Source organism: Macrosteles quadrilineatus, unplaced genomic scaffold (genome assembly GCF_028750875.1).
Source record: "Macrosteles quadrilineatus isolate MER2022 unplaced genomic scaffold, UCM_ALF_1.0 Scaffold_2__2_contigs__length_208266976, whole genome shotgun sequence".
In the NCBI taxonomy this organism is placed as follows: domain Eukaryota; kingdom Metazoa; phylum Arthropoda; class Insecta; order Hemiptera; family Cicadellidae; genus Macrosteles; species Macrosteles quadrilineatus.
Window position 1 is genome coordinate 56,799,065 of NW_026542595.1, and position 23,704 is coordinate 56,822,768.

General features: G+C 36.8%; 1 protein-coding gene across 1 annotated transcript; it reads left to right on the forward strand.

Moving 5' to 3' along the window:
- The first annotated feature begins 6,209 nt into the window (after positions 1–6,209).
- LOC128984237 (uncharacterized) lies at positions 6,210–8,675 on the forward strand. Its single transcript, XM_054403537.1, has one exon. The coding sequence runs from the start codon at positions 6,210–6,212 to the stop codon at positions 8,673–8,675; it is 2,466 nt and encodes an 821-aa protein (XP_054259512.1).
- Positions 8,676–23,704: the final 15,029 nt, after the last annotated feature.

A 23,704-nucleotide genomic window follows, 5' to 3' on the forward strand; every position in this document is an offset into this window, starting at 1 on the left:
GCAGCTGATTGACTATTATAACTACGATTTAACCTGTCATTTCGTGTTTAAAGTTTCGGTATTTCTGAACTTTCTGGACTTTTCTTTTAAACGTTTTTAAAACATTCCTAAGATCTTAATAAACAAGAAAATACCTTTAAAGCATTTTTTTAGGCGCGGAAACCACTTCAAATTACAAAAACATACGGAACTATATTCTAAAAACGCGGAGCACATTTCTTGCCGAGGAAAAATGCGGAGTGATACGGACCGGGTACTACTTTCTCTAGGGCACCTATTTGTGTTACCAGCTGAACCTAAAAACGTGTTGTATAGTGTTTGAAAGACTAATAATTATTTATATGCTTTATAGTGACTGTAGGAAAAATATAATGTATAACAGGAGTGCAAAAGGCCTTTGCTGCACTCGAGATCATTCCGCACGAGCCGCAGCAAAGTGCCACTTTACACACTAGTTACACAAATAACTATTGGGTTTTTGTTTACATTTGTCTGCAATGTATTTAATCATCAGTGGTTAGAGTAAAAATTAGCCTAAGTTTACTAAGGTTAATACCATATAAACATCATAGTTGCGTGTCAGTCAAATTAACCTAATTTGTGTGATTAGTGTTAAGGAAAGTAGAATTGAACTTAGTTTTTTATTGCATTTTAATTTTTAAGATCTTATGATATAGTTATGTTAGTATTTTTGTAGCCGTTTCATAGTGAATGAATATCGTTCCACAAAATATCATTCACATCAGAGAATATGGTGCGAGTTTATTTACTTCACTCTCATTCATATTTTATATTTTATTATATTTTATTTATTACAAACAGTTCTCATACATCAAACTGTCAAACTTTATAATAAAATCGCTTATGTAATGGAATATTCCTAAATATCCTTAGTTTCAGAACATGAGATAATTATAAAATTTTTCCCTTCAAAACCCCAAATAAATACATAATGAGTGCCATGAAACTTGGCAGTAATACAATCCTGTCATCATCAATCATCACGCTTCATCACTACCTGTATAACACTATAATCATCCTACAATCTGTGTCATATATGTGTACATTATGAATGCCATGGGACTTGGCAGTAATACAATCCTGTCATCATCAATCATCACGCTTTCATCACTACCTGTATAACACTATAATCATCCTACAATCTGTGTCACATATACGTACATAATGAGTGCCATGGGACTTGGCAGTAATACAATCCTGTCATCATCAATCATCACGCTTCATCACTACCTGTATAACACTATAATCATCCTACAATCTGTGTCACATATACGTACATAATGAGTGCCATGGGACTTGGCAGTAATACAATCCTGTCATCATCAATCATCACGCTTTCATCACTACCTGTATGACACTATAATTATCCTACAATCTGTGTCACATATACGTACATAATGAGTGCCTTGGGACTTGGCAGTAATACAATCCTGTCATCATCAATCATCACGCTTCATCACTACCTGTATAACACTATAATCATCCTACAATCTGTGTCATATATGTGTACATTATGAGTGCCTTGGGACTTGGCAGTAATACAATCCTGTCATCATCAATCATCACGCTTTCATCACTACCTGTATAACACTATAATCATCCTACAATCTGTGTCACATATACGTACATAATGAGTGCCATGGGACTTGGCAGTAATACAATCCTGTCATCATCAATCATCACGCTTTCATCACTACCTGTATAACACTATAATCATCCTACAATCTGTGTCACATATACGTACATAATGAGTGCCATGGGACTTGGCAGTAATACAATCCTGTCATCATCAATCATCACGCTTTCATCACTACCTGTATAACACTATAATTATCCTACAATCTGTGTCACATATACGTACATAATGATGGCCTTGGGACTTGGCAGTAATACAATCCTGTCATCATCAATCATCACGCTTCATCACTACCTGTATAACACTATAATCATCCTACAATCTGTGTCATATATGTGTACATTATGAGTGCCTTGGGACTTGGCAGTAATACAATCCTGTCATCATCAATCATCACGCTTTCATCACTACCTGTATAACACTATAATCATCCTACAATCTGTGTCACATATACGTACATAATGAGTGTCATGGGACTTGGCAGTAATACAATCCTGTCATCATCAATCATCACGCTTTCATCACTACCTGTATAACACTATAATTATCCTACAATCTGTGTCACATATACGTACATAATGAGTGCCTTGGGACTTGGCAGTAATACAATCCTGTCATCATCAATCATCACGCTTCATCACTACCTGTATAACACTATAATCATCCTACAATCTATGTCATATATGTGTACATTATGAGTGCCTTGGGACTTGGCAGTAATACAATCCTGTCATCATCAATCATCACGCTTCATCACTACCTGTATAACACTATAATCATCCTACAATCTATGTCATATATGTGTACATTATGAGTGCCTTGGGACTTGGCAGTAATACAATCCTGTCATCATCAATCATCACGCTTCATCACTACCTGTATAACACTATAATCATTCTACAATCTGTGTCAAATATGTGTACATAATGAGTGCCTTGGGACTTGGCAGTAATACAATCCTGTCATCATCAATCATCACGCTTCATCACTACCTGTATAACACTATAATCATCCTACAATCTGTGTCATATATGTGTACATTATGAGTGCCTTGGGACTTGGCAGTAATACAATCCTGTCATCATCAATCATCACGCTTCATCACTACCTGTATAACACTATAATCATCCTACAATCTGTGTCATATATGTGTACATTATGAGTGCCTTGGGACTTGGCAGTAATACAATCCTGTCATCATTAATCATCACGCTTCATCACTACCTGTATAACACTATAATCATCCTACAATCTGTGTCATATATGTGTACATTATGAGTGCCTTGGGACTTGGCAGTAATACAATCCTGTCATCATCAATCATCACGCTTCATCACTACCTGTATAACACTATAATCATCCTACAATCTGTGTCATATATGTGTACATTATGAGTGCCTTGAGACTTGGCAGTAATACAATCCTGTCATCATCAATCATCACGCTTCATCACTACCTGTATAACACTATAATCATCCTACAATCTGTGTCATATATGTGTACATTATGAGTGCCTTGGGACTTGGCAGTAATACAATCCTGTCATCATCAATCATCATGCTTCATCACTACCTGTATAACACTATAATCATCCTACAATCTGTGTCATATATGTGTACATTATGAGTGCCTTGAGACTTGGTAGTAATACAATCCTGTCATCATCAATCATCACGCTTCATCACTACCTGTATAACACTATAATCATCCTACAATCTGTGTCATATATGTGTACATTATGAGTGCCTTGGGACTTGGCAGTAATACAATCCTGTCATCATTAATCATCACGCTTCATCACTACCTGTATAACACTATAATCATCCTACAATCTGTGTCATATATGTGTACATTATGAGTGCCTTGGGACTTGGCAGTAATACAATCCTGTCATCATCAATCATCACGCTTCATCACTACCTGTATAACACTATAATCATCCTACAATCTGTGTCATATATGTGTACATTATGAGTGCCTTGGGACTTGGCAGTAATACAATCCTGTCATCATCAATCATCACGCTTCATCACTACCTGTATAACACTATAATCATCCTACAATCTGTGTCATATATGTGTACATTATGAGTGCCTTGAGACTTGGCAGTAATACAATCCTGTCATCATCAATCATCACGCTTCATCACTACCTGTATAACACTATAATCATTCTACAATCTGTGTCAAATATGTGTACATAATGAGTGCCTTGGGACTTGGCAGTAATACAATCCTGTCATCATCAATCATCACGCTTCATCACTACCTGTATAACACTATAATCATCCTACAATCTGTGTCATATATGTGTACATTATGAGTGCCTTGGGACTTGGCAGTAATACAATCCTGTCATCATCAATCATCATGCTTCATCACTACCTGTATAACACTATAATCGTCCTACAATCTGTTTCATATATGTGTACATTATGAGTGCCTTGGGACTTGGCAGTAATACAATCCTGTCATCATCAATCATCACGCTTCATCACTACCTGTATAACACTATAATCATCCTACAATCTGTGTCATATATGTGTACATTATGAGTGCCTTGGGACTTGGCAGTAATACAATCCTGTCATCATCAATCATCATGCTTCATCACTACCTGTATAACACTATAATCGTCCTACAATCTGTGTCATATATGTGGACATTATGAGTGCCTTGGGACTTGGCAGTAATACAATCCTGTCATCATCAATCATCACGCTTCATCACTACCTGTATAACACTATAATCATCCTACAATCTGTTTCATATATGTGTACATTATGAGTGCCTTGGGACTTGGCAGTAATACAATCCTGTCATCATCAATCATCACGCTTCATCACTACCTGTATAACACTATAATCATTCTACAATCTGTGTCAAATATGTGTACATAATGAGTGCCTTGGGACTTGGCAGTAATACAATCCTGTCATCATCAATCATCACGCTTCATCACTACCTGTATAACACTATAATCATCCTACAATCTGTGTCATATATGTGTACATTATGAGTGCCTTGGGACTTGGCAGTAATACAATCCTGTCATCATCAATCATCATGCTTCATCACTACCTGTATAACACTATAATCATCCTACAATCTGTTTCATATATGTGTACATTATGAGTGCCTTGGGACTTGGCAGTAATACAATCCTGTCATCATCAATCATCACGCTTCATCACTACCTGTATAACACTATAATCATCCTACAATCTGTGTCATATTGTGGTGATGTGAACATTATCACCTGATAATATTTATTATTTGATTTGTTTGTAAATATTGTATTTGTTCTTAACTAAAACATGGTTGTAATTTTGAATGAATAAAAGCCATACTTTTGGTTTACTAAGTCTTTCTTACAACAATTTTATTCATTCATTGATAAACTCAGTTAGTGCTACATTACAATGGAGAAATTCCTTAGACCAGACAAATTGCAAATTGACCCGGAATCTCCAACTGCCTCAGAGGAATGGAGGCACTGGTTACGAACATTCGAAGACTTTCTAACCATGACAGAATTCGTTGAAGACAAGGACAAACTGAAACTACTAACTAATCGATTATCTTTTACTACTTATAAATTTATCAAGGAATCTGAAACTTACCAAGACGCTTTGAGAGTTCTTAACTCAATTTACATCAAACAAAAGAATGAAATATTCTCAAGATATTTAGTAATGACTAGAAAACAGCAACAAGGTGAGACTATTGACAAATATGTGTCGGAACTGAAACTTTTGAGCCAAGATTGCGTTTTTGAAGCTGTTAATGCGATTCAATACAGGGATCATTACATTCGTGATGCTTTTATCAATGGCTTAGCCTCGTCATACATACGACAGAGACTATTTGAAAATAAAACTTTAGACCTAGCTGAAGCAGTGGAACAGTCTAGAGCTCTTGAAATGGCTCAAGCTCAAGTCGAGAGCTATCCAAAATCTATGTACGGAATGCAAACTTGTGCAACGAATGAATTGGCAAAGCAAGCTTGTCAGTACTAATTCCCACTACAACAAAAGGAAGAAGCGACTGTTTCCGCTATTAAAAATGTTGATGGCAAGTGTTATTTTTGTGGGCATGATAGACACTCTAGAGATCGCTGTCCAGCCAGAGAAGCAACTTGTGGGAAATGTAACAAGACAGGGCATTATGCGAGAGTCTGTAAAAGTAATCCAACTCAACATTTTAAAGTAAAACAGAAGACGTCTAGTACATCAGCTGCACTAATAGCAACTACACATAATACATCTGTATTGAAGGACTCTACAGTTGAAGCTAAAGTGAATGGCCTGAAAGCAAATTGCTTAATAGACACCGGGAGTACATCAAGCTTTGTAAACTTGAAGTTTGTTCAGTTAAACAAAATTAAAATGTATAATGAAAGTGGACAAGTATCACTAGCTGCTTCTAATATGAAATCAAACGTCCACGGGTTTGTTAAAATCAACCTAAATCTGTTGAATCACAATTACAACAATTTTAAGTTGACTGTTCTTGAAGATCTTTGTACTGACGTGCTTATCGGACATGATATCATGAAACTCCACTCAAATATACAGGTTTGGTTTGGAGGTAAGAAACCTCCTCTGTTGGTGTGCTCCTGTGCCAAAGTTGAACCACCCAAACTATTCTGCAATTTAACTCCAGATTGTAAGCCAATAGCCACAAAATCACGACGTTACTCAGATGAAGATATGCAATTTATAAAACAAGAAATGGAAAGACTACAGACTGAGGAGATCATTGAACCTAGTTCGTCGCCTTGGCGTGCACAAGTGTTGGTTGTTACAAACGACAAAGGGAAGAAGCGACTGTGTGTGGACTATTCGCAAACGATAAACAAATTTACTCCGTTAGACACCTATCCCTTACCAAACATAGATGATCTAGTATCCACTGTAGCGACGAACAAGGTTTTTAGTGCCATTGATCTAAAGCAAGCATACTATCAAATACCAATTTCTGACGAAGAGAAGAAGTACACTGCTTTTGAGGCTGCTGGTCGTCTTTTTCAATTCAGAAGAATCCCATTTGGCGTAACCAACGGGGTGGCATGTTTTCAAAAGACCATGGACCAAATCATTAGAAAAGAAAAACTGAATGGAGTGTATGCCTATCTGGATGATTTGACCGTATGTGGAAAGGATCAAAAGGATCATGATGAGAATCTAAGAACATTTTTAGATGCTGTAACTAAGTATGGACTTGTAATCAACAACGAAAAGAGCAAGTTCAACCAGTCTTCAATAACCTTGTTGGGACATTTAGTTTCCCATAACTCTATTCGACCTGATCCAGATCGGCTGGAATCTCTACTGTCACTTCCTGTGCCCAAAGACCAAGTTTCACTAAAGCGAGTCCTAGGATTTTTCGCTCACTATTCAAAATGGATACATCGATTTTCTGATAAAATAAGAAACCTGACACAAGTCAATTCTTTTCCTTTGTCACAGGAAGCGGTTGCAGATTTTGAAGCCCTCAAACTTGACATTGCAAACTCAGTAATTACTCCTAGGAATGGGCAAGAGCCACTGGTAGTGGAGACTGACGCATCTGACATAGCCGTGGCAGCAACTTTGAGTCAAGATAATCGGCCAATTGCTTTTTTCTCACGGACTCTAAACAAATCTGAGAAGCTGTATTCAGCTGTTGAAAAAGAAGCTGTTGCCATTGTCGAAGCCCTTCGAAAATGGAAATCATTTCTTATCGGAAGAGACTTCAGATTATACACGGATCAGCAAGCTTTATCATTTATCTTTGACAAGAGGCATACAAGCAAAATCAAGAACGATAAAGTTATGAGATGGCGACTAGAGCTAACACCTTATCAATATGAAATAGTGTACCGACCTGGTAGGGAGAATGTAAAAGCAGATACGCTCTCTCGGACATGTGCGGTTCGCTGGGACAATGCTAAGTTGTTTGAATTACACAAATCTCTCTGCCATCCGGGAGTCACTCGAATGTTTCATTGGATTAAAACTAAAAATCTAAACTACACTCTGGATGATGTAAAAAGGATGACGTCAGCTTGTCAAACATGTGCAGAAGTGAAGCCAAGATTTCACCAATTCCAAGGCAAATTGATAAAGGCAACCACTCCCTTCGAACGTCTAAATATTGACTTCAAGGGCCCTCTTCCATCAACAACCAGAAACCGTTACCTTTTAACCATGGTGGACGAGTATTCTCGTTTTGTATTTGCTTACCCCTGTAAGGACATTAGTTCAGCAACAGTTATCAGATGTTTTTCAGATCTATTTTTTATGTTTGGAGCCCCGTCCTTTGTACATTCAGATAGAGGTTCATCTTTCATGTCGCGAGAGCTGACGGACTTTCTTCACAAGTACGGAGTAGCTACAAGTCATACGACACCTTACAACCCTAGAGGGAACTCTCAGATTGAACGCTTCAATGGAACAATATGGCGAACCATCCTACTAGCTTTAAAAAACCACAACCTGCCAGTTGCTGCATGGGAAGAAGTATTACAGGAGGCACTTCACTCAGTCAGATCTCTTTTATGCACTGCGACAAACTGCACACCGCACGAAAGATTCTTTATACATAGCAGAAGATCTACCAATGGAGACTCCTTACCATCTTGGCTATCCGCTCCTGGTCCTGTCCTGCTTAGAAAGTTTGTAAGATCTAATAAATATGATAACCTTGTGGAGCCAGTTCAACTTTTGGAATCAAATCCACAGTACGCTCTCGTCAGAAGAAGAGATGGGTCAGAATCACAAGTATCCCTGAGACATCTTGCACCCGCTGGCCTACCTCCTGGTGATCTACCTCATGAAGACAACACTAATGAGAGAGAGATTGTTGAAAATATAAATTCAGACATTGACCACAATGAAGTTCAAAATGAAACTCAACAAACGGTATCTCAGACCCCAACTTCAGAGACGGCTGTGGGGGAACTACGTCCAAAGAGGAATGTCAAGCCTCCGTCATATCTAAAGGATTACGTATGCTATACCTACCTTGAAAACTAGTGGGGGAGAATGTGGTGATGTGAACATTATCACCTGATAATATTTATTATTTGATTTGTTTGTAAATATTGTATTTGTTCTTAACTAAAACATGGTTGTAAATTTGAATGAATAAAAGCCATACTTTTGGTTTACTAAGTCTTTCTTACAACACATATATGTGTACATTATGAGTGCCTTGGGACTTGGCAGTAATACAATCCTGTCATCATCAATCATCACGCTTCATCACTACCTGTATAACACTATAATCATTCTACAATCTGTGTCAAATATGTGTACATAATGAGTGCCATGGGACTTGGCAGGAATACAATCCTGTCATAATCAATCATCACGCTTCATCACTACCTGTATAACACTATAATCATCCTACAATCTGTGTCATATATGTGTACATTATGAGTGCCTTGGGACTTGGCAGTAATACAATCCTGTCATAATCAATCATCACGCTTCATCACTACCTGTATAACACTATAATCATCCTACAATCTGTGTCATATATGTGTACATTATGAGTGCCATGGGACTTGGCAGTAATACAATCCTGTCATCATCAATCATCACGCTTCATCACTACCTTTATAACACTATAATCATCCTACAATCTGTGTCATATATGTGTACATTATGAGTGCCTTGGGACTTGGCAGTAATACAATCTTGTCATCATCAATCATCACGCTTCATCACTACCTGTATAACACTATAATCATCCTACAATCTGTGTCATATATGTGTACATTATGAGTGCCTTGGGACTTGGCAGTAATACAATCCTGTCATAATCAATCATCACGCTTCATCACTACCTGTATAACACTATAATCATCCTACAATCTGTGTCATATATGTGTACATTATGAGTGCCTTGGGACTTGGCAGTAATACAATCCTGTCATCATCAATCATCACGCTTCATCACTACCTGTATAACACTATAATCATCCTACAATCTGTGTCATATATGTGTACATTATGAGTGCCTTGGGACTTGGCAGTAATACAATCCTGTCATCATCAATCATCACGCTTCATCACTACCTGTATAACACTATAATCATTCTACAATCTGTGTCAAATATGTGTACATAATGAGTGCCTTGGGACTTGGCAGTAATACAATCCTGTCATCATCAATCATCACGCTTCATCACTACCTGTATAACACTATAATCATTCTACAATCTGTGTCAAATATGTGTACATAATGAGTGCCATGGGACTTGGCAGGAATACAATCCTGTCATAATCAATCATCACGCTTCATCACTACCTGTATAACACTATAATTATCCTACAATCTGTGTCATATATGTGTACATTATGAGTGCCTTGGGACTTGGCAGTAATACAATCCTGTCATAATCAATCATCACGCTTCATCACTACCTGTATAACACTATAATCATCCTACAATCTGTGTCATATATGTGTACATTATGAGTGCCATGGGACTTGGCAGTAATACAATCCTGTCATAATCAATCATCACGCTTCATCACTACCTGTATAACACTATAATCATCCTACAATCTGTGTCATATATGTGTACATTATGAGTGCCATGGGACTTGGCAGGAATACAATCCTGTCATAATCAATCATCACGCTTCATCACTACCTGTATAACACTATAATCATCCTACAATCTGTGTCATATATGTGTACATTATGAGTGCCATGGGACTTGGCAGTAATACAATCCTGTCATCATCAATCATCACGCTTCATCACTACCTGTATAACACTATAATCATTCTACAATCTGTGTCATATATGTGTACATTATGAGTGCCATGGGACTTGGCAGTAATACAATCCTGTCATAATCAATCATCACGCTTCATCACTACCTGTATAACACTATAATCATCCTACAATCTGTGTCAAATATGTGTACATTATGAGTGCCTTGGGACTTGGCAGTAATACAATCCTGTCATCATCAATCATCACGCTTCATCACTACCTGTATAACACTATAATCATCCTACAATCTGTGTCATATATGTGTACATTATGAGTGCCTTGGGACTTGGCAGTAATACAATCCTGTCATCATCAATCATCACGCTTCATCACTACCTTTATAACACTATAATCATTCTACAATCTGTGTCACATATGTGTACATAATGAGTCCCATGGGACTTGACAGTAATACAATCCTGTCATCATCAATCATCACGCTTTCATCACTACCTGTATAACAATATAATCATCCTACAATCTGTGTCATATATGTGTACACTAGCTGTTGTACCCGTGCTTTGCAACGGGAAGAGGACACAAAATACAAACATTTTGATCTTTACATTTGTTGTATAAAATAGTTACACATATAGGCTACCACTTTTAGAAACAAAATTTGGCTGCACTTTAGTATCTGTCCTACACTTATAACAATGAAAAATATCGATATAGGCTATGGATTATTCTATATATTCATTTAAATTAATAGTACTGTACCCTGTCAGTAAACTTTATAACTTGTTAATGCGAATTTAATATCACAGAACCAACTTGTGTATTTGAAACAGCTGACGAAATTCTTTTATTCGTTTTAAATATTACTCATAAGGTTAACATGGGAAATTCCAGAACCACTGGGGCGGAGCCCGAACGGACTTTTGAGATAAGAATGCGTCTATATGTTAATCGGGAATGTGAGCTATCATCACACCAAATTTCAGCCCAATCCGGCCAGTATTTTCTGCGTTTACTTGTCACAAACATACATCCATACATCCAAACTTTCTCATTTATAATATTAGTAGGATAATGAGTGCCATGGGACTTGGCAGTAATACAATCCTGTCATCATCAATCATCACGCTTTCATCACTACCCGTACAACACTAATTATTTCACAGTCTATATTACATACGTTGAGTACCCTGGACCTTGGATGATAGAATCCTGTCATCACAAATTATTTAATTACCCCTGCAACTCGTACATTGGCCTAGTGTTAACAGGATTAAACCTTGAAGTAATACTTCTCCTATATTTTAGTATGATATCTAATGCGAGTCCCATGCCTCACTTTAAGTTTAAATTTCCTAAAATGATACACTCGCTTAGCTTAGTGAAGAGGTGTTAGGTTAATGAGACATAAGACTGCTTAAGGGTGTTACTCAACGTGTAATGAACAAAAATTTAAATTTAGAAAAACAACAAAAGTTACAAAGTGTTACAACAGCAAAAGAAAAACTAGAAAAGGCAAAAATCAACAAAAATAAGATAAATTAATTACAACGTTAAATTTACAAGAAAAGAGAATCAATAGAAAATTTAAAAGGATTAGTTACTGACAAATTACATGACTTGTATGTTTGACAAAACTTTAGTTATATATTTTATTCTTTTTACATACTGTTAATTGTCCCAGAAGCACACGCACCGATACACGCACTCCCAAACTCCCGATCTTCTTTCTCCGGTGGCCCGTGGTGATCTCCTCTCTTGTCCTCTCCAGGTCCTCCAGCTCCAAGACTCGTCACCCCTCCATCTTCTTCATTAGCCCTTCTCATTGGCTGATTACCGATAGGGTGTGTGGCTTATAGGTTAACGATGTTTCTTGGAAGTCAGCCCTACCGGTCATCGCCTAGCTCACATCAGCTGGGAAAGGAATTTGTAAATCGATGCTCATGCTACTGTTCAACTCTGTTCACACCAACTGGTCGAGTGTCTGCATAGATGAGCACCGTGGGTACGGGGTTAATCCCCTTTCTTACACTAATCATACAACATTTACACATTTCTATAAAAAGAATTGAACTGTATTTTTTATTGTGTTGTGTTGTATTATTTTATTTGTTGTTGTTATTACTGTTATTGTTGCAGAATACTTGAAATCCAGCTGATAAAATAGGTTTATCGTGCAGCTCAAACTTTATAAAACAATGTTTAGTCAATCTAAAAAAAAAAATATGGTTTTCCGACTACACCAACAATTAAACTCTAACTGAAGCTACAGATTACTCCTTATGGAAATCCACGAAGTACGTGAAGCGTCCAGTAAACATGTTACACCGACAAAGAAAAATTATGGCACTTGGGGGAAAAATAACTTGGAAAAACAGGTATATTTTCAAATTACTTCTCAAATGTACTGAAACCCTTAATACCCAATCAACCAAATGACGAGAGTGATATTTTTGAATATTTGGATTCACCTAACCAATTATCTTTGCCTATACCACCCTTATACCGTCTGAAGTTCTAAAAGTAATACAAAAGAAAATAAACAGAAAGAAAAGACCCGGATACGATTTAATCACTGGTAGGATTCTGATTGCCACGAAAAGGAATATTATTGTTGACCTTCATATACAACGCAATATTACGGCTAGAATACTGTCCAGTTTAATTGAAAATAGGTCAATTTGTGGGAAGTACCTGGGGACCGAGCTTTGCTTGGGGAAAATCATTAGTTCACTCTGAAAGTACCTTAGTATTGGAGATACATAAATCCACTCCCAAACTCCGCACGGCTCGCCTTTACTACGCCCTACACCATTTCCTACGTCATGGACCTGTTTCCCTCCATTCCCATTGCATTTAAAGATTGCAGATACCTTAATCTAATCGTCATAAACAGTTCCAACACTCCGGACAACTCGCCTAGACTACTTCCTTCACCACTTCCTACTTCGCGGACCTGTTTTCCTCCCTTTCCATAGCATTTTAGGATTGCCCATACCCTTATCTAATCGTCATAAACTGTTCCCACACTCCGGACAGCTCGCCTTCACTACTTCCTTCACTACTTCCTACGTCACGGACCTATTTCCCTCCCTTCCCATAGCATTTTAGGATTGCCCATACCCTTATATAATCGTCATAAACAGTTCCCACACTCCAACAGCTCGCCTTGACTACTTCCTTCACCACTTCCTATGTCGCGGACCTGTTTTCCTTCCTTCCCATATCATTTTAAGATTGCAGATACCTTAATCTAATCGTCATAAACAGTTCCCACACTCCGGACTACTCGCCTTGACTACTTCCTTCACCACTTCCTACGTCGCGGACCTGTTTTCCTTCCTTCCCATAGCATTTTAGGATTGCAGATACCCTAATTTAATCGTCATAAACAGATCCCAGACTTCGCACTGCTGCGCTTGACTACAATGTATCGAGTAATCTTCAGTATAATCTTTGCTAAATATTAACAAGTGATGTTTTCCCTCTTGTACTGTATTTGTAATTTGCTAGTATACTGTGAGTAGTTGGCTTATTATGAACACATGCTACAACTTCAAGTCTTTTGTTTACTAAGTCCATGTTATGCTATCCATGTTATTTAATTCATCCAACATGTTAAAAAAATGTGATTTTCAGTTTCATTTTTCTACGTAATTAGATTTTTGTTGGTAGTTGTAACTGCAGTAAACTCGTTTTAGGCCAGAAATAAACTATTTACAACATTTGAAGAAAGTCGTCGGAGCCGTTTTCGAGACTTTTTGCAAGCAAGCAAGCATACATACAAGCAAACATTGCTCGTATTAGAGTATAGGACAAGCAAGCAAGCAAGCATACATTCAAGCAAACATTGCTCGTATTAGAGTATAGGATTACAAAACCAGGCAAGCCAACAAATGAAGTCTCGTCCTACAGGCCCATAAGTTTGCTTCCTATTGTATCCAAATTATTTGAAAAACTAATGCTAAAAAGATTGATCCCAATTATTGAAGACTTAAATTTGATTCCTGAGCATCAATTTGGCTTTCGGAAAGGATTCTCTACAGTTGAACAAACCCACAAGTAGACAACATTAAAATTCATTTGAAACAAAAAAGTACTGTCCTGCTGCATTCTTGGATGTACAACAGGCGTTCGATTAAGTGTGGCACACTGGACTTCAGTACAAACTAAAATCCTCACGCCCCCAATCATTTTACAGTTTGTTAAAAATCTTACTTACAAGAACGATTCTTCCAGAATTAATTTGAAGACACTAAACCTATTCCATCTGGAGTACCCCAAGGCAGTATCCGTTGACCTGGTTTATATTTACTATACACCTCTTGCTTAAGTCATTTACTGTATTTATACTATACCTTACACTAATTGTTCATAGATCTGAACAGATAGTCTTGTAAAATAAAATAGAGTTATAAAAAAACTTAATATCACCAAAGCTATCCGCATTTTGATACATTTTAAATTATGAGTCAACAAGCAGCATGTGTCAAGGTTAGTTAATGTGTCATCTTGATCTTATTTACACATACGAGTACTATTCATTGTACCTAATCGTTAATATTTAATACCAATTCTTAAGATGACGTTTGGTATAGGTGCATTCTCCAAATAACTCATTTTACATTACTAATATCCTACTAATATTATAAATGAGAAAGTTTGGATGTATGGATGTATGGATGTATGGATGTATGTTTGTGACAAGTGAACGCGAAAAATACTGGTCGGATTGGGCTGAAATTTAGCATGATGATAGCTCACATTCCCGATTAACATATAGGCATATTCTTATTTCAAAAATCCTTTCGGGCTCCGCCCCAGTGGCTCTGGAGTTTCCCATGTTAACCTTATGAGAAATGAAATTATTGAATCTTAACAGCTGTTTCAATTAAACAAGTTGGTTCTGTTCTGTGATGTTCAATAGCATTACAGTTACAAAAATTACCAACAGGGTGCAGCACTATTATTTCTTTTACATTTATGACAACAGCTAATTTGCAACCAAAAGGTGAGTGAGCGTATCGAACGAACTTCAACCTGGAGGCGAGTTAGCGTAGCGAACGAGCTAACCTGAAGGCAAGTGAGCGCAGCGAACGAGCTCCAACCTAAAGGTGAGTGAGCGTAGCGAACGAGCTCCAACCTAAAGGTGAGTGAGCGTAGCGAACAAACTTCAACCAGGACGTGATTGAGCCATGCGAACGAGATAATCTTGAAAATTAAGAAGTTAAACGGGGCAAAGCCCGCGGGTTACAGCTAGTAATATATATAAATACCTCGTCACAGCTCTGAAGTTGCTGTATATTACAGCTGTTTCGGCATCAAAATGCCATCATCAGATACACATATCCACCTAAATTGGCGTCGTTAATCTGTACACACACACGAACACGATAAAAACATAAAAACACGTAAAACAAGGGACAGGCCTGTCGCGTACATGATTGCTACGAGTACGGAAGCTGACTGGACAACTGCTAGTTCGTTCCGGCCGTGGCGGTATTATCCGCTGGACTTTGATCCCTTGTCTGTGGCTTGCTCCGTTTGATAATGTTATTAAAAATAGTGTGGGATTTAAATTGTAACTGATCATTTAGAATGGGCTCATTGTTGCTTTTTGTTTTGTGAGCTTTATAAATCTCATATTCTTCGAGGGTATCTAATCTATTTCCATTAATGCAGGCATGCAGAATTTCTAGGCCGTTGTCCAAATCAAGTAAGTCGTGATTGTTATCAACCAGGTGTTGTGCGAACGTGGATTTTTGTTTGTCAGTTTTTCCGTTAGGGCGATGTTCTTTGTACCTTTGTTCATCGCCCTAACGGAAAAACTGACAAACAAAAATCCACGTTCGCACAACACCTGGTTGATAACAATCACGACTTACTTGATTTGGACAACGGCCTAGAAATTCTGCATGCCTGCATTAATGGAAATAGATTAGATACCCTCGAAGAATATGAGATTTATAAAGCTCACAAAACAAAAAGCAACAATGAGCCCATTCTAAATGATCAGTTACAATTTAAATCCCACACTATTTTTAATAACATTATCAAACGGAGCAAGCCACAGACAAGGGATCAAAGTCCAGCGGATAATACCGCCACGGCCGGAACGAACTAGCAGTTGTCCAGTCAGCTTCCGTACTCGTAGCAATCATGTACGCGACAGGCCTGTCCCTTGTTTTACGTGTTTTTAGCGAATTTCCCATATAGGGAATAAGCTATTACCGTAGTACTCATGGTAAGACCTGGACGCGGGACCGATTTTTTTTTTCGTTTTGAGGTCCCTAGAGGTCAAAAACACCATCCGTTCAAATTCATATATATATATATATTTATATATTTATATATTTATATATTTATATATTTATATATATATATATATATGTGTCCGTCAGCACGATAACTCGAGCAAAAATGATCCGATTTTGATGAAATTTGGTACAAACGTGTAAACCTACGTTTATTCGAACGAGTTCGCGATCCAGCATGATCGGACCATGGGAACGGGTGTTTACGGGGGGTTTTATGGGGTAAAAATAGGTTTTTCCCATTTTTGACCCAAAAAACATAAAATTTAGCAATTTATTTCCAAACCATTTTGTAGAGCTTCAAAAAACAAATAATTTAGTATATTGAAGCGTTATTATGCGCCTAATGGTTACGGAGAAAATTCCAAAAAATTGTAAATTTGAAATTCCCATGTTATTCTTATGGAGAATGAGTAAACTGTTGTAGTTTGCTTGTTTATAAACATATTTTGATCAAATTTGGAAAATGTTTTTATTTCTTACTAACTATTAACATTTTACAAAAAAAACAGTTTTACCCTCCCTGATGCAGCAAACCTAAGTACTTGTTAAACTAATTCTATTTAAATCGGGAATAAATGTTATATTTTTAAGTAGACATTTCAGTGTAAATCCAATCAGTCAAATGGAAATTCGCTTAGTCTGCAGGTTTGCTGCGGCGGGGGTATTATGTTTTTATCGTGTTCGTGTGTGTGTACAGATTAACGACGCCAATTTAGGTGGATATGTGTATCTGATGATGGCATTTTGATGCCGAAACAGCTGTAATATACAGCAACTTCAGAGCTGTGACGAGGTATTTATATATATTATATTAGTCATCTAGTCAGCTCAGGGGCTAAACCATGTCTATTGATTTTACATTAAATTCAATTTGTTATATTCCAGTTACGTCCAATTTTAGCGTTGGGGACACTAAAAGCTGACATTTCTAATGGAATCCTTTGTAAGCTACTCTGAATTATTGCTAGACTGAAGCAACCAGCCTGAAATTGGATCGTATTTTCCATTCTTTCAAGTGTTGGTGTTTGAAGCTTTTTACAAGCAAATTGAGCTTATAAATTGATATTTTTTCTGTTAATTTCTGATTAATATATCTGATGTTCTTATCTGATTGCAACATTAGCTTATGTACATAATATTTATCTAATATATATACGTGACATGCGCTTTAAAACTTAAATATACTCTTTTAGTTCTGGTAGCAGCTACATAAACTAAATTCTGATTGCAGCCATATAGATAGCCCGGGGGGGGGGGAGTTTAAGATAGTATGATTGTTGACCAAATTCAATAAAAAATTCCGTACTCTCTGATAGTTGGTTGTAATAAATACATATACAATTATTATCTTTTTTAGAGATTCACTACATTTATATTTGATACTCTCGTGCGTTTTTAGATTAATTATACACTGGCTGCTGTAACCATGCTTCGCAACGGGACGAAAAACCAGTTTCATAATCATCGAAATAGATAAATAATCTATCATAAAGTTTTAGATTAAATAGTCCTTGGACATAGTTTTGTAAAATATATTTAATTTATTTGGGTCAACTGTCTGAATTTGTTAAATGAGCGTTTGACAGTTCTGATTGTTTACATTAAAAGTCAACACAAGGGTAAACATTTTGAATTCTCTCATGCTTCCATGGAGACTAATTAATAGTTACTTTTGAAAACCTCACCTCAAACCGTTGGATATGCAAGGGGCGTAGCCCGAGAAGAATTCTATGACGTTCCTAGATGTGTGAACCATCTTTGTGTTAATTTTTGCTGTATCGGTTTAGTATTTTAGTCGTGACAGCTGCCCAGACAGACAGACATACACCACCTGAATTTTGTAATACTGTAGTATAGATTTCATAATTTGAGAGAGGATAAAACCCATTTAATCGCAAGTATCTTTTAAATATCCTTATCCTTAACAGTATGTTCAACTAAAATCGTTACCGTAGTTTACTTTTCATCTCAGATAATTATTAAATTTATCATTCATAAACTCTAAACAAACAGCAATTTCTTGTATAAACTCGTGATATATTACGTATTTATTATTAGGGGGTTTGGAAAATGCCCCTTCAATTATGACATACAAAGTAAAATATACCCTTGTATATATATATATCGCACCCCCCATAAACCCCCATAAAACCCCCCATAAACCCCCGTTCCCATAGTCCGATCATGCTGGTTCGCGAACTCATTCAAGTTTATTCCGCCTTACACCTTCAAACCAAATTTTATCAAAATCGGACAAAGATTACTCAAGTTATCGTGCGGATGGACACATATATATATATTATTAGTAGGAAAATTCTAGCTGACCCGGCGAACTTCGTATCGCCTAAGTTATAGGTTTCCCCTAAGACAGACCGATGGAAAGAAAGTACCGTTACGTTTAATTTTCAAGATGATCTCGTTCGCATCGCTCAATCACGTCCTGGTTGATACCTTAAATAGTATTTTGATTTTAAAGCGAATTAGGTTTTTCCCATTTTTGACCCTAAAAACACAAAATATCACAATTTCTTTTTAAACTATTTTATAGAGCTTAAAAAAACAAATAATTTAGTATATTGAAGCATTATTATACGCCTAATTGTTACGGAGAAAATTAAAAAAAATTGTAATTTTAAAATTCCCATGTTATTCTTATGGAGAATAAGTCAACTGTTGTAGTTTACTTATTTATGAACATATTTTTCTCAAATTTGGAAAATACATTAATTTCTTACTAAACTACAGTAGGCCTACCTAAAAACATTTTTCATTAAAAACACTTTTTACCCTCCCTGTTGCAGCAAACCTAAGTACTCGTTAAACTAATTCTATTTAAATAGGGAATAAATGTGATATATTTAAGGAGACATTTTAGTGTAAATCCAATGAGGCAAATGGAAATTCGCTAAGTCTGCAGGTTTGCTGCGGCGGGGGTATTTTTTAGTTAAGTCATGCGTTCAACTATTCCTTGAAGAACTAGACTTATTATAAACTAAAACAAAGATCTTTGAAACTCTCACCCATTAGTAACAAGCTTTGACTCGGCTTCTCTAATTGGGCTCTATGAGGAAGCAGCTCAATCTCTGATAAATAAAGCGAGGACAATTTCTCATCTCGCATATCAGATAGATTTCATTGACAAATTCTAACAGTTTATGTAAAGTGACAAATTTACAAATTATTACACAATTTACAACGATAAAAAATCATTCTTCGAGGGATCATCATTGTAAAATTTTGATGTTTAGTGCACTATTATTACCATAGCTGCTTTACCCGTGCTTCGCAACGTTGCTTACCAAATAAATAAATAAAATCACCAATCTATTCTTGACCTTAAATCAATCTAAAACTGAATGGTTACACATAACCTACGGTAATAGCTACTATAGGGAAATTCGCTAAAAACTTAAACCTAAAACTCAAATTAAGGCTTCGACATTACCTTCCTGCCCAAATTACCTTTTCTTCAAAAGAAGACTAATGAAAATTAGTCATATGGTTGATTAGAATACTTCCAAGTTTATTGAGTAGTTTCAACAATATGCAGTGCAAGGGATATTTTCTCTTCTATGCATGCATTATGTCATGCGTCCTGAGCCTAATGGCTGATCACTACGTTAGTCTCTGCTCCTCAGACGTAAATTTACGGTTGTTCACTTACTGTCGTAGGCTCAAAAAAGTCGATAATGTACACATTGCTTGCTATTTCACTTTGAGAATTAATTGTAAAAAAATACACAGTGTAGAAACCTGTTAATTTCGACATTTCCACATGTCGGTGACATTACTTATAATTAACAATATACTACCCTGACATTCATAAAATGTTATCGTTAATACACAAGCAAATTATATATTTTAGCTTCTTATTCTTAAATTTAAATTCTAAAGATCTATTTCAATTAAAATGAAATCCAATCCTCTCTATATAATAATTAGATACAAGATGTTTATAACGAGTTTTTATTGGCATAATATTATTGTTCCTGACGAAAGTTTAAATATTTTTTAATGGTTGAAAACTGGACGCAGCTGTCCGTGATCAACAAACCGTTCATCCCATAATTTACTCATTTTCAAACTAAAACACGCACCCTGATGATCAGAGTCGTAAAATACAGGGTTATTACAAATGATGTTCCTGATTTTGATTATAAATATTACTAGGCTAATTTGTTTCAAGACTATTTTAATTGGTACCATTGGAAAGAAAAACTCATAAAGTTTAATTTACATTGGTTTGGGTGCATATCAGCTGTTTGTCAAGTCAATTGTTGTAAGTGTTGTGTAATGGCTGAATTTGAAGGCAGGAAAGCTTTTTGCCAGTTGGAATATTACATTAACCAATCTGTTATTAGTGTGCAACGACAATTTAGAACCAGGTTTAACGTTTATCCTCCTAGTAACCACTATATTGGCAAGTGACACTTGAAATTTAAGAGAAATGGCTGCATTTGAATGTTACTTGTAGTAGGGCTGAACTTAACAATGTGCTGCCTGAGATATGGAACGAGCTCGGTGGTCCGAATAATGACACACCCCTGAACTGGCCTACAAGATCTCCGGACATCACCCCCTGATTTTTTTCTTGTGAGGATACATCAAAGATAAGGCGTACACACCACCATTATCAAGCATACTTGAGATCCAGCAACGGATTACCAATGCTATCGAAACAATAGACCTAGACACACTTTTCAAAGTCTAGCAAGAGCTTGACTACATTATTGACATCTGTCGTACCACAAGGGGTTCCCGTATCGAGCATTTACAGTTCTGTGTATCTGTGTAAAAACTTTTTGAGTTTTTCAAAAGTTGTAACCATTTTATTTCTTTGTATAACAAATAAAACTATATTTCATGTATGTATGAAATCATGAACATCTTTTGTAATAACCCTGTATATCCGGGTCTTTATTATAACATAAACAAAAAGAATTAAATATAGACTGTCAGCCGTGCTGTAGTTACCATGGTTACCATTGGTTCTGGCGCATACCGCTCACCATGTATGTAGTTACGTAACGCGTATGCCGTAACTACATGACGCTCCCAGCGACGTTTGCCAGAACCTATGGTAACCGCAGCACAGCTTACGGTCTATATTTAATTCTTTTTGTCTATGATTATACTAACTAAGATATGTCAGATTGGACCTGATGAGGACAGGTGTTACTAATCCAATGAGCATATTTTATGGCTGTAGTAACAGTTTTGTTGGTAATTATAGTACAAGAAAATTGTAGTTCTGAAAGTTATAAATTTTCAAGTGAATATTTTATTTTATCAACGAATTGTCGTTGTTATACTTTTTTCAAAATAAGTTTCACTGACTACCAGATGTTTTCTTTATGGAGATATCAAACTGAGGTTTCTGGTTTTTAACCCTTAAATTCTTAATGTTATGATTATCTCACATAAATTATAATATTATGTTGTACACTTGTAAGTCACGGCCCGTAGTGGTAGGCCTATTGTAGTCTGTGATGTACAATGTCATCTTCACAGTCTATGCATGTCACTCACAGGCTCGATTCTCTTTGTTGCACCTTGAGGAATTTCAGCATTACTTAATAATTCACTTTCCTTTCCGACTCGGCGACTCTGCTTATGAAAATGAATAAAACATTTTCTCCTGATGGTTTTAAAGAGGACGATATTATTTTTCTTGAAATATTTAAACCTCTTTAAACGGATTACCTTGACGTCAATTTAAAGTAGCCTTAACCTAAATTGTATTATTGTCTTAGTATCGTGAGTTTTGTGAACATTTAATCAGTGAATAGTATGACGATAAATCACTATATAGTTTGAAACAATAACTTTTCTTAGTTTGTAACAGTTCCTACTAAAACCAAAACTACAACTACAAAGGAATTACAAGGAATTACTACAATTATAATACCCCCGCCGCAACAAACCTGCCGACTAAGCGAATTTCCATTTGTCTGAATTGATTTCCAATTAACTCTGTTTAAATAAAAGTACCTGGGGACCGAGCTTTGCTCGGGGAAAATTATTACTTTACTCTGAAAAGTATTGCAGATACATTAATCCACTCCCAATCTCCACACTGCTAACCTTCACTACTTACTTCACCACTCCCTACGTCGTGGACCTGTTTGCCCTCCTTCCCTATACCATTTTAGAATTGCAGATACATAAATGCCACAGACAGTTCCCACACTCTGCACTGCTAGCATTACTACTTCCTACACCATTTCCTACGTCATGGACCTGTTTTCCTCTCCTCCCTTCTCGTAGCATTTTAGGATTGTAGATACCTTAATGTAGTTCCCATAAACAGTTCCCAGGCTCCAGACTGCTCGCCTTTACTACTTCCTTCACCACTTCCTACGTCGCGGACCTGTTTCTCCCCCTTCCAATGGCATTTTAGGATTGCAGATACCCTAATCTAATCGTCATTAACAGTTCCAACACTTCGGGCTGCCGGGCTGCTTGCCTTTACTACTTCCTTCACCTCTTCCTACGTTGCAGACCTGTTTCCCTCCATTCCCATAGCATTTTAGGATTGTAGATACCTTAATCTAATCGTCATAAACATTTCCCACACTCCGGACTGCTCACCTTTACTACTTCCTTCACCACTTCCTATGTCGCAGACCTCTTTCCATCCCTTCCCATAGGATTTTAGGATTGTTGATTCTTTAATCTAATCGTCATAAACAGTTTCCACACTCCAGACTGCTCGCCTTTACTACTTCCTTCACCACTTCCTACGTCGCGGACATGATTCCCTCCCTTCCCATAGCATTTTAGGATTGCAGATTCCTTAATCTAATCGTCATAAACCAGTTTTCACACTCCAGAGTGCTCGCCTTTACTACTTCCTTCACCACTTCTTACGTCGCGGACCTGTTTTCCTCCATTCCCATAGCATTTAAGGATTGCAGATTCCTTAATCTAATCGTCATAAACAGTTTTTACACACCAGACTGCTCGCCTTTACTACTTCCTTCACCACTTCCTACGTCG